This window comes from Podarcis muralis, chromosome 16, assembly GCF_964188315.1.
Source record: "Podarcis muralis chromosome 16, rPodMur119.hap1.1, whole genome shotgun sequence".
NCBI lineage: Eukaryota > Metazoa > Chordata > Lepidosauria > Squamata > Lacertidae > Podarcis > Podarcis muralis.
The window spans coordinates 27,689,720-27,708,017 of NC_135670.1; the positions used below are offsets into that span (position 1 = coordinate 27,689,720).

The 18,298-nt window shown below is 44.8% G+C and overlaps 4 protein-coding genes and 1 gene segment (V, D, J or C); all 5 read left to right on the top strand.

Moving 5' to 3' along the window:
* Positions 1 to 18,298, top strand: part of LOC114586355 (immunoglobulin lambda-1 light chain-like) — a 254,039-nt gene that overhangs the window by 127,816 nt on the left and 107,925 nt on the right. The gene's annotated exons all lie outside the window — the stretch shown is intronic.
* The window catches only part of LOC114586356 (immunoglobulin lambda-1 light chain-like), a 208,307-nt gene that overhangs the window by 69,673 nt on the left and 120,336 nt on the right, over positions 1 to 18,298 (top strand). The gene's annotated exons all lie outside the window — the stretch shown is intronic.
* LOC114586354 (immunoglobulin lambda-1 light chain-like) overlaps positions 1 to 18,298 on the top strand; it is a 154,953-nt gene that overhangs the window by 6,499 nt on the left and 130,156 nt on the right. The gene's annotated exons all lie outside the window — the stretch shown is intronic.
* LOC114586357 (immunoglobulin lambda-1 light chain-like) overlaps positions 1 to 18,298 on the top strand; it is a 159,534-nt gene that overhangs the window by 2,602 nt on the left and 138,634 nt on the right. The window lies entirely within an intron of this gene.
* On the top strand, positions 334 to 5,731 carry LOC144325851 (immunoglobulin lambda variable 3-10-like). The segment is given in 2 exon segments: positions 334 to 465; positions 5,561 to 5,731. Coding segments are annotated over 2 exon segments (288 nt in total).

The window sequence follows — 18,298 nt, forward strand, 5'->3', positions numbered from 1 at the left end:
CATCCCGCCTCCTCGGAGAATGAGTGACATTCCTAGCAAAGCCAATGGGAGCCAATAGCTTTGCATGAGACCCTTCCTCTTCAGTTCCCTGGGGTTTTTAAGAAAGAAAGGAGGAAGGTTCCTACCAGTTCTCTGTTTCTTTGAGAAAGTCCAACTAGACAGCTCACCATGGCTTGGTTTCTGTCCTTCCTTGCATTTCTAAGCTACTTCTCCGGTAAGATTCCTTTCCCACATGTTTCTGGAACAACAACTCCAATGATCTTGTGTGCTTTTATGATGTTTGTGAGCAACATAAATGAATCAATATATTTCTTTTCCTTTCGCAAAGGTATTATTTCTCAACCCACGATGACTCAACCTGCCTCTGTGTCTGTGTCCCCGGGACAAACGACTAAACTCACCTGTATAGCCAGCACTAGTCCAAGCAGCACCTATATTTACTGGTATCAGCAGAAATCGGGACAGGCCCCTCGCTTTGTGCACTGCAGGGGCTGCAACCGAGGGGAAGGGATCCCAGATCGGTTCACTGCTTCCCGCTCAGGAAACACAGGCTATTTGACCATCAGCAGCATCCAGGCTGCAGACGAGGCTAAGTATTACTGTGGGGCTTGGTTTAACAGTGGCAGCTTGCTGCACGGTGATTGTGTCTGATGGGGAACTGAGACAAAAACCTTCAATCTTCCTCTTAATTTGGTCTGAATGTGTATGCGACAACAGCTGCACGGATGTTATTGGCACAAAAATGAAAAGATACAACAACGCCGACCAAGGAAGAATGCCAAGCCAAACTGTTGGACTGTGCTGAAATGGCAAAATGAACTGTGAGACTTAGGAAACAAGAAGAAAAGGACTTTAAAAAAGAATGGAGGAAATTTATAATATACCTAACAGATTATTGTAAGCAAATCCAAAAGTTAACTGGACTCTAAGAATCACTTGCAAAGTGAAATAAGTTTATTGTTAATTTAGATAAATGGAGAATGTATTGATATGTAGGCTCCACCCCCCAAAAAATAATAATAGAAAGAACCATGAAAGGGAGGGAGGAGTCATGAGATTCAGAGAATCTCATGAAATGAGTATATAAATGTTGATATAAATTTGTATTTGTAAAAACCAATAAAAATATTTCAAATACATATATATAAATTTCATCTGAGTAGAACAGATGGATGGGAAGAAAAAGACACCTGAGTGCACCGTTGTCTCCAGATCAGGATAATCCAGAGACCATTCATGCAGCAACTGATACACAATGTAGGTTGACAAGTGAATACCGTGGTACCTCGGGTTAAGAACTTAATTCATTCCAGGGGTCCGTTCTTAACCTGAAAGTGTTCTTAACCTGAAGCACCACTTTAGCTAATGGGGCCTCCTGCTGCCGCCACACCATTTCTGTTCTCATCCTGAAGCAAAGTTCTTAACCTGAAGCACTATTTCTGGGTTAGCGGAGTCTGTGACCTGAAGCGTATGTAACCTGAAGCGTATGCAACCCAAGATACCACTGCATTTGGATTTAATAAAGGTGTCTTCCAGCAAGATCGGAAGTGCCAATTGCCTTTAAAAAAAGAAAAAAAAGAAGAGCTATGTGACACAAGTAACTCAAATGTGCTGCTTGAGGTTTACAGCTGGTTAAACCCAGTTCAGGGTGAGACCCTTCCCCCATTATACAGTTTTTCTTTTTTAAAAAATAATATTTTATTAAGTTTAACAATTGGGGGGGGGGAAACATTCACAAAAACAATATAAACACAGAGGGGATATAAAACATCACAATACAAAAATACAAACATTTAACCTAACGAGGGAAAGGGAAAAAAAACAAAACACACACCAAAAAAGTAAAACACAAATCACTCTTTTCTAATTTCTTATCTTTGATGACTTATTTTCCCGACTTCCTCACGCCTCCCTCTTTTGTATCCCTTTTTAACAGTTGGTTCAGCAAATTCATATCCTGTTACTTTATCCTTACTTATATTATATTCCAAATTTATAATTTCTCATTTTTATCTATCTTGTTACTAGAACCCCTTCATTTCATTTCAATGTCATCAGCATTCATACATTTTGCAATATTTCTGTAAATAAATTTTAAATTTCCTCCAATCTTCTTCCACCGACTCTTCTCCCTGGTCTCGGATTCTGCCAGTCATCTCCGCCACCCCCATTATACAGTTTTTCTCCCCTCCCAATGTGCCCATCAAAAGCCACACAATAGTTGGAGACAGAGCTAATGGCAACTGCCACCAATTCATTCTAGATTTCTCCCAGCCCTCCTTCCTCCTGAGTTCTAAACTCACAGTGCTGAGACTAAGGAAGAGGAGGAGGAAGCCAAGATCTCTCCCTTGACTAGTTGTCAAGGATTGTGTCAGCTGCGCCCCATTGCTGACAGAGGGGGAGAGCGTGGAGAGACAGGAGGAGGTGATTAGGCAGGAATGCGGAACAAGGGAGGAGCAGCCAAGTTGCAGTAGAAGCCTGAGATCCAAGAACATGGAGAAGGAAGGGGGGAGTTCGAGGGAGAAGACACAGACTGACAGTTTAAGCTCGGACTCAGAGGGAGGGCTACTGGAAATAGCCTATCCCAAGACACGTAGGCTCGCAAGAATTAATGAGAAGTGTGAACAGGAAAGTGGGCTTTAAAAGTGGGAAGGGGAAGGGGCAGAACTCAGACTCCGCAACAGCTAATTTGGAAGCAGACGGAGTTCCAGGGTGATTTGTGTGTTTTGAGCAATAAACCGGAGTTAATTGCTGCCGGAGTTGTCTCGCTTCTGTGGGAGAGACCCAACCATTACAGATTGTAAGCGAGAGGTGATAGGATGAATGCAGTTATAAGTTCTGGCACCAGAGGGGGCTCCCTTCCTTACTACTGCGCTGCACCAAGTATGGCAAAGGTGACGTTCTGCCTCGCATGATTGTCAACTGTCTATGTCTGGCAGACTGTGAAATCGTGACACCTGCATCCTTCTGATGTAAATCATGGGGGTTTGGCTTTTGCTGCCCAACTCCCCATGGGACTCTGAGTCCCCTAAGTCCATGATCTGTCAGAGAAGAATGGATGGAGGCTGGATCCAGTGGAAGGATCATACACAAATGTGCCCTTAAGACAGGATTTGTAAAGGAAAATACAATGGGAAGGCTTTTCCCATTTTCCCATTTTCCTCCCTTACTGCAGAGGAATATTTGAGGTCATTGGGAGAGTCAAAATGGCTCCAGGATTGCTCTCCTGTACTATTTCAGACACATGGTTCATATATTTAAATGTATGTGCATTTATTAATATTTATTGTTTATTTGAGGGACGCAGGTGGCACTGTGGGTTAAACCACAGAGCCTAGGACTTGCCGATCAGAAGGTCAGCGGTTTGAATCCCCGCGATGGGGTGAGCTTCCATTGCTCGGTCCCTGCTCCTGCCAACCTAGCAGTTCGAAAGCACGTCAAAGTGCAAGTAGATAAATAGGTACCACTCCGGCAGGAAGGTAAACAGCATTTCCGTGCACTGCTCTGGTTCACCAGAAGCGGCTTAGTCATGCTGGCCACATGACCCAGAAGCTGTACGCCGACTCCCTCGGCCAATAAAGCAAGATGAGCGCCACAACTCCAGAGTCGGCCACGACTGGACCTAATGGTCAGGGGTCCCTTTACCTTTACCTTTATTCTTTATTTGAGACCTTAAAATTCTTAGGTTGAGTTCACCCACCTAACTTCCATGCACAGGTCAATACATCTTGCAGATTTAGGAAACAGCTTCTGTTGCCTCCATGACAGCCACTCTGCCCTCCTCAAAATATGTTAAATATTCTAAACATTATCCATTCTAAAACATTTCAGCAGCAGCGCTGCCACCGCCAACCCAACCCAAACCAAACCTAAAGCAACACCCTAATTATCCAGCCTGGAATTGGTATATAGGAACTTGGGAGTAAAACAGTTCGCAACAAGTCCCAGTTGGTGGGCATTAAGTTGTATTATGAAAACCTTAACAACTGGCCCTGGGTTGTTTTCAGCTAAAAACAACGGGCATTTCTGACCTTGCTGGAGCTGTTTGCTTTGCAGAAATACTTTCATGGGCTTGCAACATGAATTGGCCATCTGCAATGCATGTTGATCAAACGTTCCTTTGGTATTTTTGCCTGGTTGGAATGTGTTTCTATGTCGAATTAATGCCTCTCTCTTGCTTGGATGGAGGGCAGAAAAGTGTGTGGAGAAATTTGCCTGCTATACAAAGGAAAATGAAGTTGGTTTTTGATTTATTTTTGCTTTTTTTCACTTGTTTTTAACTTTCTATGACTTTATCGTCTGGTTATATATGTTTTTATACTGTAAACTGCTGCAACATATTTTTGTGATACATCGGTATATAAATATAAGTAAATAAATAAATAAATACATAAACATATAAACAAACAAATAAAAGCTTTGCCCTCTCTGGCCTCTGCTCCCCATCTTTGCTGGCACAGAAGACAATGTGTTTAATTATTATTTGATGATATTTAACTTTACTGTTTACTACTATATTCTAATAAATTATTGAATATTGCATTATGTGGTATAGGTTCTTTATTTTAAGGTTATGTTTTTATTATGGCTTTTTGTATTGGAGCAGATGGTTATTAGGTGTGCAATCTTTGCTGCCTCCTTTGTCGTTTCTTCAGCTTGTAAGCCGCCTGGCGCATAGTAATATAGAAAGGTGGTATACAAATTTAAAGTGAAATTTTAAAAAAGGAAATAAAAAAATGCACATTTTTAACCCCTCCCCCCAATATAAAAACACTCTGTGGTCCAGTTTGGAAAAAGAAATCCAGTACATACTTTTGATTTTATAATAATAATAATAATAATAATAATAATAATAATAATTTTTATTTATACCCCGCCCTCTCCAGCCAAGGCCGGGCTCAGGGCGGCTAACAAGCAACAATAAAAACAAGTTGAACAAATACAACTTAAAAACAAGATAAAAATACAACATTAAAATATTGAAACAGTAAAAATATTAAAATGCAGCCTCATCACAAGAGGGGGGGGGGAAGAAAGAGGGGGAGGGAATCAAATTGATTTTTGCTGTTCATGAGCAAATGGAGGGGGTTCTTCCTGCCCCGTTTGCAGCCAATTAGCAAGTGGCAGATTTGCATAGAAGGACGGACCCAAATCCCGGAGCCGCTTAAGATGGGATGACAGGATGTGGACCGGATCCATCTTGCCTCAGGAAGCCAAGCGTTCCCAATCTCCCATCATGACTTGGACCGTAGTCCTTGTGCTTTTTTGGACTTATTGCTCAGGTGAGGGTTGAAGGTTTTCTCAATTTGCAGCTTTAAATAAATCAAAGCATGCCCTTTTCTGTTACTTTAATAAAAAAAAGATCAGCTTGCTCAGAACCCTACAAAACCAAGCCAGGTGTTTACTCTTTTCTCTGTTTCCAGGTATCAGTTCATTGCCTGTGATGACTCAGGCTCCCTCCCAGTCTGTGACTCTGAGGAACACAGTGAGATTCACCTGCACTTTGAGCAGTGGATATGAGGGCTGGGGTATCGAGTGGTATCAGCAAAGAGAGGGGCAGACCCCTCGGCTTGTGGTGTATTCTAATACCTACAGAGCCAGTGGGATCCCAGATCGGTTCTCTGGCTCCAAATCAGGCAGCGAGCGTTATCTGACCATCACTGGTGCCCAACCAGAGGATGAGGCCACATATTACTGTGGTGCAGGTGATGGCAGTGGGTTGGCACAGTGATGCAATGACAATAGGAACGGAAACAAAAACCTCCGCTGAAGGAAGGAAGGAAAGCATTTGCTTTGCTTCAAGAAGCATTTAAGATCTTCTGAAACAAGAATAGGACACCACACTGCCCAATTGCGTGTTGAGGTCCCCAAGCCACCCCAAACAACTCACACATCACACAGAATTTTTGTTTAAGGTTTTTGGCATAATTTTGGTCACAACTTTATTAAAATACAAAAAGTGTGAATGGTTGCTTAGGCATTGGTTGCAACTATCTGCCCCCAGTGAGGACAGACTGATATTTCGCAAGCCTGCGAAAGTCAGAAAAGGGGAATACATTTGGGGATAGTGACGGAGCAGGGAACCTGCCCTCAGCCTTCCCCAACTGCAACTAGGGGCTCTTGCATGGCCCGAGCCTCTTGCTAGGGTGGACAAAAGCAATAGTGAGCCCCTGATTCCTTTAACGGAATCCCTTGCAGCAGCAGCGGCATTAGAGGGGCAGACACAGCCAATCCATGCCCCTCAACCAACCAAACCATAAACCAATGCCTAACCGCAACCTTACAAGTTGTGACGATTTGCTACGCAGTAGGCAAAAACCAAATGGCACCAGCCAATCAGCCAGATGGACAAAATTCTTACCGGGCCCCTGCCCCAATGGGAGATGACCCCAATACAGGCATACCAAGGTCAATGCGAACAACCCTAAATATATGGGGGGGGGGGCGGGCAATCCGATGCACGGAGCGAAAAGAAGAAGCTCTACGCTTTGTGCAGGGAGTTTTAACATTTCTGGCTGTCAATCACAGAATGGCACCAACAACAAGGGAAGCCCAATCATAACAGTGGCCAATGATCAATTAGCCCATCCCATAACTTTGGAGTGTCTTGTTGGCCCCCACCGCAACACGTGCTCTCCATGAAGGGGAACATGCTTTATGGTGCTAGAGGAGACTCTTGAGAGTCCCATGGACTGCAAGAAGATCAAACCTATGCATTCTTAAGGAAATCAGCCCTGAGTGCTCCCTGGAAGGACAGATCCTGAAGCTGAGGCTCCAATACTTTGGCCACCTCATGAGAAGAGAAGACTCCCTGGAAAAGACCCTGATGTTGGGAAAGATGGAGGGCACAAGGAGAAGGAGACGACAGAGGACAAGATGGCTGGACAGTGTTCTCGAAGCTACCAGCATGAGTTTGACCAAACTGCGGGAGGCAGTGGAAGACAGGAGTGCCTGGCATGCTCTGGTCCATGGGGTCACAAAGAGTTGGACACGACTCAACGACTAAACAACAACAACACTGCCCAAGGCAACCTGGAGAACAGCAACAACTGACAAAAGATTGACATGCAGTCGTACCTTGGAAGTCGAAAAGAATCCGTTCCAGAAGCCCATTTGACTTCTAAATCGTTTGAAAACCAAAGCACGGCTTCTGATTGGAAGCTCCTGCCGCCAATCAGAAGCCATAGAAGCCCCATCAAACGTCAGGCTTCCAAAAGAACATTCGAAAACCAAAACACTCACTTCTGGGTTTCGATCGTTCGGCAGCTGATTTGTTCAGGAGTGAAGCTGCTCGGTATCCAAAGTACGACTGTAATATATTACAAGGACAGGAAGAAACACTACGGACAGAATAATTGCCACACACAGGAAGGAGAGAGTTTGAATATTCCATCTGTAGGTGTAGAAATCGTTCAATGTGTCAATTTGAATGGAAGTCATTAAAACTCCAGTTGCGAAATATTTGGACTGGAGTGTGATTGAAATTTATAAGGTTTTGGAATGCAGAAACAAATAATCAAACCATTAATTCTAGCATGTGGGGGGGCAGCTAAATTGTATAATTTGGCATCTCAGTGATTGGTATTATTGATTGCATTATAATTTGGCATTGTTATAATGAGGCTATTATTGGATTGTTGTAATTGAAAACTAATAAAACTTATTACAGTCATACCTCGGGTTACAGCCGCTTCAGGTTGCGTTTTTTCGGGTTACGCACCTGCCGAAACCCGGAAGTACTGGAATGGGTCACTTCCAGGTTTTGGCAGTTGTGCATGCGCAGAAGCGCTAAATCACACTTTGCACATGTGCAGAAGCGCCGAATCGCAACCTGCGTGTGCGCAGATGCGCCACTGCAGGTTGCGAACGCTGAGGGTTGTGAACATGAATCCCAAACAGATCACGTTCGCAACCCGAGCATCCACTGTATAAAAAACAACAACAAGCATTTTTTCATAAAACTGATCACGGGAATTATGAAATGTGCAGCCTTTCCAAAGATAACCATGTTGCCCTCATCTTTGCTAGGGATGGGATTTTCTGAACAACTCAGTTGTCGAGCTGATCCACACAAACTCTCCCCCTTCTAATTCTGCTCTCAATCTTCAATCTTGATGAGAAGCAAGATGTTTTCTCACTAGTTCCACACACACAAAGGAGCATACACAATATGCATGATTATACATACAGTAATACAGAAGATATTTTAGGTGGATTTGCACTCCATGTTTTCAAAAAGTAACAACCGCATAAGCGACACACAACAATGCATATAAATGTATCAATATATTTGCATGTTGAAACATGTAAAATTATGCAGGAGAAATAAAGTTCTGCAAAAGGTAGATATGTTATTATTTATTTTCACTCCTCTCGCACCCTGGATGGAGCGAGATAGGAGCTTGGCTTACTGACCTCAATTACATAGAGTCAAGAGTCTCTTTCTCTTTTTCTTGGGAATTATAGGACTAGAACTACCTAAATGGTGTAGAAATTTATTCATGTGTGCGACCACAGCAGCAAAAATGTTACTTGCCCAAAAATGGAAAGAAGAGAAAGTCCCAGCAAAGGAAGAATGGATACAAAAACTTATGGAATATACAGAAAAACTTACTGGAAGAATAAGAAATCAAGATAACAAACTTTTTAATATATAAAATAATGAAAATTATTTATTGAATATTGACAGATAAATTGTAAACAGATAGGAACATTGGCAGGATTACTGTAATAATCTGCAGCTGCATAGGAGTATATATTTCTAGAAGATAAATAAATGAGTAGGTTAAGTTAATTTCGATATGCAGAAGATACTAATAACAAATTTAAGGAAATGAAGAAAGAGGGGGAAGGAAGTCAAGTTTTAAAATGTCAAAAGGATTGTAAAATCAGTGAAAGTAGAAATAATATTTCATTTTTTATTTTATTTTTAAAGAGTCATTCACACACACACGCACCGTCACTAGGAAATGTCCTTTTAATAGGATTGTGTTGGAGCAGGCAGGTGAATTATCAGGTGCAGAATGCGTTAAACACTCTCCCTCCTGTCTCCAGATTCACTGGGACAAAGTCCTCAGTCTTTGAATTACTGTTAGGAAGAAAATAGGTGTCTCCCAAGTTTCCAAAATCACCCTCACCAAGTCCCCACCCAATCCTATTGCTGTGAGTGAAGCCAACCGTTTCCCTTGTCCCAGGATGATTCAGCATCCTTCCTTCTTCTTTTTAAAGTCTCTCCCTCATGCAAATGTCTTCTCTGATCATTGGCTGGGAGGAGTGGAATTTCTGCAGAGCCAATGGGCGTCAATAGCTTTATATGACAGATCCTTCATCTGAAGCTCCTTGCAGGGTTCAAGGAAGAAGCAAAAAGGTTCCAGCTAGTTACCATTTTGCTTTTCAAAGTCAAACTTCTCTCGAGAGCTCACCATGGCCTGGGCTCTGTCCTTCCTTGCAATTCTTAGCTGCTTCTCAGGTAAGAGTTTAGAAGACTCAATTTTCCATTGGATTCTGGGCCAACCACAAAACTATTTATATGGGGCACATAGCATAGTGCCTGGCAGAAATTTGGGAGCACAATGAATCAATCTAGGTTTTACAATGTATTCCTTTTTCTTTTTATAAAGTTGTGATTTCACAGGTTACTTTGATTCAACCTGCTTCTCAATCTGCATCTCCTGGACAAACGGCAAAACTCTCCTGCACTTACACCAGCAGTCTGAAAAGTATTGGCTGGTATCAACAGAGACCTGGACTAGCCCCTCGCTATGTGCATTATAATCGCTACAGCCGGGGAGAAGGGATCCCAGATCGGTTCACTGCTTCCGTCTCTGGGAATAGTGGCTATTTAACCATCACTAACATCCAGCCTGAAGATGAGGCTGACTATAACTGTGGGGGTTGGTTTAGCAATGAGTTCCACAGTGATCAAATCTGATGGGGAACTGAGACAAAAACCTCTCTTCTTCTTTCAGTGCAGGGAGCTGAGAACTGCTACAGAGTGTTTTATTTGATCATGTCTTGAGCTTTTTGACTGAGAGAGCCAGGTGCAATATACTGCAGAGAACCTGGGGGTTGGCTTTCAGCTGCACAGCTCCCCAAGGGACTATGAGTCCCCTACATCCATGATCAGTCAGAGGAGAATGGATAAGGCAGGATCCAGTGATAGCAAGGCAGATCTGTATTTTTTTCTGTTGCAACAGAGTCCCCACCAGCAGTGGAGGAAGAGGCTTGGGTAGCTGGGGCAGCACACCCAGGGGCGGGGCAAGCCGCCCTTAGCGGTGGGCGAGGGTAAGGCAAGCTGCCCATAGCACCACGGGGCCTCCAGAGTCTGACTGCCTCCTCCCACTCAGCCACCCTACAACTGGGGGGAGGCAGTGGGTGGGCCGTTTGGGCAGCGTGGAGGCTGCGCGTGCCCAAGCCACTGTGTCTCTCCCAGGAGAGATGCGTGGCTTGGGTGCATTGCAGGCCCCGCAGTGAGTGCTGCCCGGCATTTTGTCACACACACACACCCTGTGGTGATACCCGGTGAGATCCGCACCCACCACTCACCCCTTCCTCCACCCCTGGTCCCCAGCATCTTGCAAGGAGGTGAGAGAGACCAAGACATTGCCCAACTCCTTGGCCAAAAACCACCCAAAAAAGATCATACATACATCACAGAAAGAAGTGGAAAGTCGAGGTTGTGGCTTTTTCCTGTCTGCCAAGATACCTGATAATGTATTACAGATTGCAATACCTGGACCATCTAGCCATTCTTTTGAGATGGTAAATTCTTTTGTTCTAAAATCCAGTTCAGAGATCCATCCTATTTATGTACAAATATGCCCTTAAGATGGGTTAAACCACAGAGCCTTGGACTTGCCGATCAGAAGGTCGGCGGTTCAAATACCCATGACGGAGTGAGCTCCCGTTGCTCGGTCCCAGCTCCTGCCAACCTAGCAGTTTGAAAGCACCTCAAAGTGCAAGTAGATAAATAGGTACTGCTCCAGCGGGAAGGTAAATGGCGTTTCCGTGCGCTGCTCTGGTTCGCCAGAAGCGGCTTAGTCATGCTGGCCACATGACCCGGAAGCAGTACGCCGGCTTCCTCGGCCAATAAAGTGATATGAGTGCCGCAACCCCAGAGTTGGCCATGACTGGACCTAATGGTCAGGGGTCCCTTTACCTTTATCTATGCCCTTAAAACAGGATTCAAAGGATTTGTAAGTGAAAGAACCATTGGGTTAGGTTTCTCCAAGGTTTCTTCTTTAGAGGAAACATTCAGAGTAATTAGAAGAGCCAAGATGGTGTTTGGGGATTGTAAGGTAAAGGTAAAGGTACCCCTGCCCGTACGGGCCAGTCTTGACAGACTCTAGGGTTGTGCGCCCATCTCACTCAAGAGGCCGGGGGCCAGCGCTGTCCGGAGACACTTCCGGGTCACGTGGCCAGCGTGACATCGCTGCTCTGGCGAGCCAGAGCCACACACGGAAATGCCGTTTACCTTCCTGCTAGTAAGCGGTCTCTATTTATCTACTTGCACCCGGGAGTGCTTTCGAACTGCTAGGTTGGCAGGCGCTGGGACCAAACGACAGGAGCGCACCCCACCGCAGGGATTCGAACCGCCGACCTTTCGATCGGCAAGCCCTAGGCGCTGAGGCTTTTACCCTCAGCGCCACCTGCATCCCTTGGGGATTGTACGGTGTGCTAAAATAATGTGTATTTTTCTCAGGAAATATTTCCTAAATTTTGAAGGGTGAAGGATTGGTTTCCTGTGGAGTGTGTGTCTGCTGTGTGTGTGTGTACCCTCAAGTTTAATAACCAACAAAAATGATACCGGATTCCAGTCATGGTCAGGACCACCAACCAAACACCTGTGCTCAATAAATGCAGATCGCAGATTGCCAAAACCTGTTACACATCCATTGCAGATGGGTGCCTGGAGAGCAAAGAAATCCATTGGCTTCTGGACCCACCCACGAACCATGCGGCTCCTGAAAACTTCCTATTTAGGGAATGTGGCCCTGGGAATTTAGCCCTCCTCCTGAGGTTGAGGGCAAACTTGGATGCTGGAACAGTATCCTGTGAACAGGAGAAGGAGGCCTTTAACAAAGACTTCTACAGTGGAGATGGAAAAAGGGTAGGCAGAGGAACTTGTGGGAGGGATCATCAGGGACAGGACTGTTTAACACCCCCCCCTCCTGCTCCATGATTCTCAAGGACAGATTTATCAATCCCTAGATTACTGTTTAGAGGGAAATAGGTAGTTCCCAAGTTTCCATCTCTCTCTACCTGCCCCCCAATTTGTTCTCTCTAGATTCTTACTTCACTGATCACAGCTTCATAACCTGCATATTCCTCTCATCCCAGGACAAATTCAGCATCCTTCCTCCTTTTTAAATTATTGCCCTCATGCAAATGTCTTCTCTCTTCATTGGCTGGGAGGAGTTGGATTTCTCTAGAGCCAATGGGTGTCGATAGCTTTATATGACAGATCCTTCATTTGAAGTTTATTGCAAGGTTTAAGGAAGAAGCAGAAAGGTTCCAGCCAGTTCCTGTTTTGCTTCCTAAAATTAAACTTCTCTCAAGAGCTCGCCATGGCCTGGGCTCTGTCCTGCCTTGCAATTCTTAGCTGCTTCTCAGGTAAGAGTTTAGAAGACTCAATTTTCCATTGGATTCTGGGCCAACCACAAAAGTATTTATATGGGGCATATAGCATAGTGCCCAGCAGATATCTTTGAGAACAATGGTTGAATCTAGGTTTTACAATGTATTCCTTTTTCTTTTTATAAAGTTGTGATTTCACAGGTTACTTTGATTCAACCTGCTTCTCAGTCTGCATCTCCTGGACAAACGGCAAAACTCTCCTGCACTTACACCAGCAGTGTGAGCTATATTGGCTGGTTTCAACAGAGACCTGGACAGGCCCCTCGCTATGTGCATCGTAATGGCATCGACCGCGGAGAAGGGATCCCAGATCGGTTCACTGCTTCCGTCTCTGGGAATAGTGGCTATTTAACCATCACTGCCATCCAGCCTGAAGATGAGGCTGAATATTACTGTCTGGGTTGGTTTACCACCGTGTTCCACAGTGATCAAATCTGATGGGGAACTGAGACAAAAACCTCTCTTCTTCTTTCAGTGCAGAACTCTGAGAAATGCTACAGAGCATTCTATCTGATCTGTGCCTTGAGCTTTTTGACTGAGAGAGCCAGGTGCAACATACTGCAGAGAACCTGGGGGTTGGCTTTCAGCTGCACAACTCCCCAAGGGACTGTGAGTCCCCTAAGTCCATGATCAGACAGAGGAGAATGGATGGAGGCAGGTTCCAGTCATAGCAAGGTAGATCTTTGTTTTTTCTGTTGCAACAGAGTCCCCACCCTCTTGCAAGCAGGTGAGAGAGACCAAGATATTTCCCAACTCCTTGGCCAAAAACCACCCTAAAAGGATCACACATACATCACAGAAAGAGGCAGTCTAAGACAGAAATTTAAGGTTGTGACTTTTTCCTGTCTGCCAAGATACCTGACAATGTATTACAGATTGCAATACCTGGGCAGTGTGGCCATTCTTTTGGTTTTTTAAAAAAATAATGTTTATTCAAAATTTCATCAATACATATAATAACCCCGACCCTAGCCCAACAAATAAAAAAGAAAATAAAAAGAAAAAGTACAAATCTCCAATTACAGTTTTTCATTTGCTTAATTCTTAAACCTCCTCGCACCTCCTTTTTTGTATTCTAGTTTAGTTCGTCATTTCAGCAAATTCTTCCCATATTTCTCAATTTTAATTTAAATAGTTAATCATCACACTCTATCTTATTTATTAAACAACATACCTTTCCCCTCTTTTAAATTAATCTGTTATTCAATTTACCTTACTCCATTTAACCCTGTCTTATATTAAAAATCTTACAATTTCAAAAACACAACTGTCAGGGGCTCAGGAGCAGAGGCACAGGGGAGAGAGGAAATGGAGAGCGAAGGGGAAGAATCTGAGGGCAGCGTAGGGGAGTATGACAGTGACCCGAGAGATTCCATGAGCTTCTCCAGCGAATCAGAAGATTCCCAGAAGGAGGCGCCGATGGTCAGGGCAAGGGGGGTCCCAGGGGGGACGCACCAGAAACAAGGGGCCAGCGGGGACTCCCAAAGCAGCAGCGGGAGATCAGGACCAGCTTCCCCACCAGAGCGTAGTGGGGGGGAAGAGTCCCATGTGTCAGGGCCAGCGTCTCCTCCAGCAGGGAGAGAAGATGAGTCAGGGCTGACCACGCCTCTATCGGAGAGTGGGGGAACGGAGGGGAGGTCAGGTCCAGCTAGCCTCCCCAAAGGGGGAAGCAGTGACAGGAGCAGTGTAAAGGTCAGGAGGAAGGTTGCCGGCTGGGCGCGCGCGCCAAGTTCGAATGTGCAGGCGCGCGGGACAGCAGAAAACCCAGATTGGGAACCAGGTCCTAAAGCCCGCCGGAGGCAGGGGGAAGACTCAGGGGACTCCGTGTCAGAAGAGTCTAGGAAGGGCAAGACCCCAGCGGACAGGCGGAACCAGAGGAGGAAAGAGCAAAGGAAGAGGTGGAGCAAGGCTAGAGTCTTAAACTGGTGTCTGGGGGGAGGAGATTCAGACGGAGCTTCAACGGTCTAGAGTTTGAGATGTAGAGCTGCGCGCTGCAGCTGTGAAAGTGAAACTGAACTTCAATACTTTTGTATATAACAACGAACTGGCGTTGGTCCTTTGTGAGCTGGGACCTCGGGCAGCTCTGACAACAACATATTCATGCATTTTTCCTTAAAAGCATTTCTACTAAAGCCAATTTAGTTCCTTTCTAGCAAATCCCTCAAATTTCAATAATATTACATTAATTCCAAAATTAACATAAACAATTTCTAATTTTCATCCAACGTCCCTTCTTCCTGGTTTCGGGTCATATCAGTCCTTTCTGTCCATTGCTTAGTCCATCAATCCGGTGTTCTGATGTCCGAGGCTCTTAAGTCTCTTCTATGCCCCTTCTGCGGATTTTTTTGTTCTTGTTTGTACTTACGCAGTTCTTTGACTATTGTTAGTTTCTGGGGGAGTGGGTCTCTGGGGGGTTCCATCCAATAATGATTTCCATTTTTCTTCGTCTGTTTGTCTCCTTCCCCCCAGTTCCACTCCCGATCCTCATCTTTATAATCCAAAAAGTATTTGTCCAAGTAATTGATCACCTGTTTCAGAGTCCCACTAGAGTAGAAACCTTCCTTAACCAGTGTGGCCATTCTTTTGAGATGGTAAATCCTTTGGTTCTCAAATCCAGTTCACAGACCCATCCTATCCATACACAAATATGCCTTTAAGACAGGATTTAAAGGTTTTGTAAGTGAAAGAACCATTGGAATAGTTTTCTCCAACATATCTCCTTCTGTAAAGTAATTAGAAGAGCCAAGATGGCATTTGGGGATGGTTCTGTGTGCTAAAATAATGTGTTATTTTCTCAGGAAATATTTCCTAAATTTTGAATTGGTTGACTAAACCCTTCAGTACTATGAACAGGGAAAGAGGTGTTTGGCAAGCTTCCACGTTCCCAGTACAGAATAGGGCAGTGGCGTAGCGTGGGTAGTCAGCACCCGGGGCAAGGCAAGTAATTTGCGCCCCCTAACCCGTGGATTTGCGCCCCCTAACCCGTGGATTTGCGCCCCCTAACCTGTGGATTTGCCCTAACCCCAGATGTTGCGCCCGGTGCGGCCGGCCCCCCCTGCACCCCCCACGCTACGCCACTGGAATAGGGTGAGTGATGCTACAGCTGTGGGATTTTTCCCCCCATCCAGAACTGAGCTAGAAGCCTTCTCTCAAATTTAAATATATTCCCCTTCATACAAATATCTTCTCTGCTCTTTGGCTAGGATGGAATGCCCCGCCCCCTCAGAGGAAAAGTGGCATATCCCACAAAGCCCAATGGGTGTCTATAGCTTTGTATAAGACTCCCTTCAGTTTCAGTTCCTAGGCAGATATAAAACTGGGCAGATATAAGAGAGGAAGGTTCCTACAAGTTTTCTGCTTATTTTACAAAGCCTAACTCCTCTGCGGAGCTTGGCATGGCCTGGGCTCTGTCCTTCCTTGCACTTCTCAGCTATTTCTCAGGTAAGGCTGTGGAGGGCTCCTCTTCATAGATTTCTGGGGCAATAAAACCAGCTCTATGGAACTTTGATCACACAGCTTTTATGATGCTTCAGTGCAAACCAAATGAATCAATGCCATTTTTCTTTCTTTCTGCTAAGGTGTAATTTCTCAACATACTCTGATTCAACCGGCCTCTGAGTCTGTGTCCCCGGGACAAACTGCTAAACTCCCTTGCACTGCCAACCCTACTCCTAGTGGCACCTATGTTGTCTGGTACCAATAGAGACCTGCTCAGGCCCCTCGCTATGTGCATGGTAATAGCGACAGCAGGGGGGAAGGGATCCCAGATCGATTCACTGCTTCCCTCTCTGGGAATACGGGCTATTTAACCATCACCAACACTCAGGCTGAAGATGAGGCTGACTATCACTCTGGGGCTTGGTTCAGCAGCATGTGGCACAGTGCTAAAGTCTGATGGGCAACTGAAACAAAAGACTCCCAATCTTCCTCCTTCACAGCAGGGAGTTGCAAACCATGAGATATATTCATTTAATCTGAATTTGATCCCTTTAATCTTACTTTTTAAAAATTTCTTTTTATATATAATTTTTATTAAATTTTCTGTTTTACAATTTAAAAAACTCATTCTACATCCTTAAGATATCAATGACTTCCCGGACTTCCGGGTTGGCGCCATCGCCGAATGGCGGATTCCCTCCGAGCTCCGGAGGGAATCTGCTTGGCAGGGGTCGGGTTCTGCCGCGCTGGCAACGCGGGGACCCTCAAAAACCACGGGCGCGGAAGCCCGTGGACCTGGTGACTCGGCGGGCACCGTTAGCGCCCCCCGACCCGTGAAGGAGCCTTTTTAAAGGCTACGGAGCAGGAGACGGGGAGCGGCGCGGTGCTGTGAGTCTTCTTCTTCCCCTGCCGAGCGAAGCCGCATGCCATTCGATGGAGAGCGCTGACTTCTTCTTCTAAAAAATTGGACTAATTAGAAACAAGAACCCGTGAGTAATTGGGAAATTGGACTAAAAATTTATTTTGGATTCGGTACGAGCGGGGGAGGTGCAAAGAGGAAGTCCGTCTCCCCCTAATTGTAAACAATTTAAAGCAAGGATTTGACAACTAAGGTCGAGTGAAGAGCCTTTTCTTTATTGGAGAAAAATCATTAATTGCATGGATTGATAGTATAAGTAATTGTGCTGGAGGATGAGCTACCTTTTTGAGTGAAATTGCCACCCCCCCCCCCCGGGACCGGGAGTGATCCGTGAGAGGAGCCTGTTGAGGAGATACAGAAGATTTTGACAGCTGTCAGATTAGCTGTCAAAGTCGGAAAAATAGAGAACTTTATTTCTGATGTTTTTGCTGGTTAAACTAGACACAATATAGTTAAAAGTTGCTGAAAATAAGAAGGATTGAAACAAACTAACTTGACTTTTGGGCTGGAAAGTGAAAGGAATACTGAACAACCAGAATCCCTCTAGAGGGGGTTCAGGGACATTACAAGAATGGAAATAGGTCGGAAAATACTAGCTGACCTGGATGAGGTTGCTTTTCTCATGAGAAAGTTGCAAAAGTTGTATGAGCAAGGTCATGTTTTGTCTACAAGTGATGTAACTTCGAAGTCAGTAGCAAATGTATCCACTGAGTTGGAAAAGGACTTGAGCTACAAAACCCAGGCAGCTGAACAAGAAAATGAACAAGAGGAACAGGAAGGAGGGGCTGCAGAACTGCAGAAGGCAAAGGAGAGCCGGAGGCCTGTCAACATGGATGAAAATAAAGACTGGAAGAGGAAAATTTGGTTTGAACTTAAAAAGGAGGAATGGAAAGATCTCCTTTTGTGGGGATCTGAAGATCTATGGACCATAAATTTGAACAAGGTGGAAGTTGGAGCCTTTGGACTATTTGGACTTAAAACGATTAAAGAACAAGATTTTAGCTCCAACTTTAAACAGGGAGGTCTGGCTGGAAGGAACATGGACATTATAGGGATAGTGCCCCTCCGAGAGCTGGTGTTAAATACAAAGGACTTCCAAAGAAACCGGCAGAGAGGGACTGAGAGAGACTTGAGGGCCTCGGACGTGAGGTTGCCAGGCTGATAGTAGATGGACTAATGGATATTGGTTTGGGGATCGAAACCGGGGAAGGGAGGGTGGGGTTTGGAAATCCAAAGGGTGTCTGAATCTTTTTTTTACATTTTTCTTCTTAATTTTTTGTTGTTATTAGTATAAAGATGGGGAAT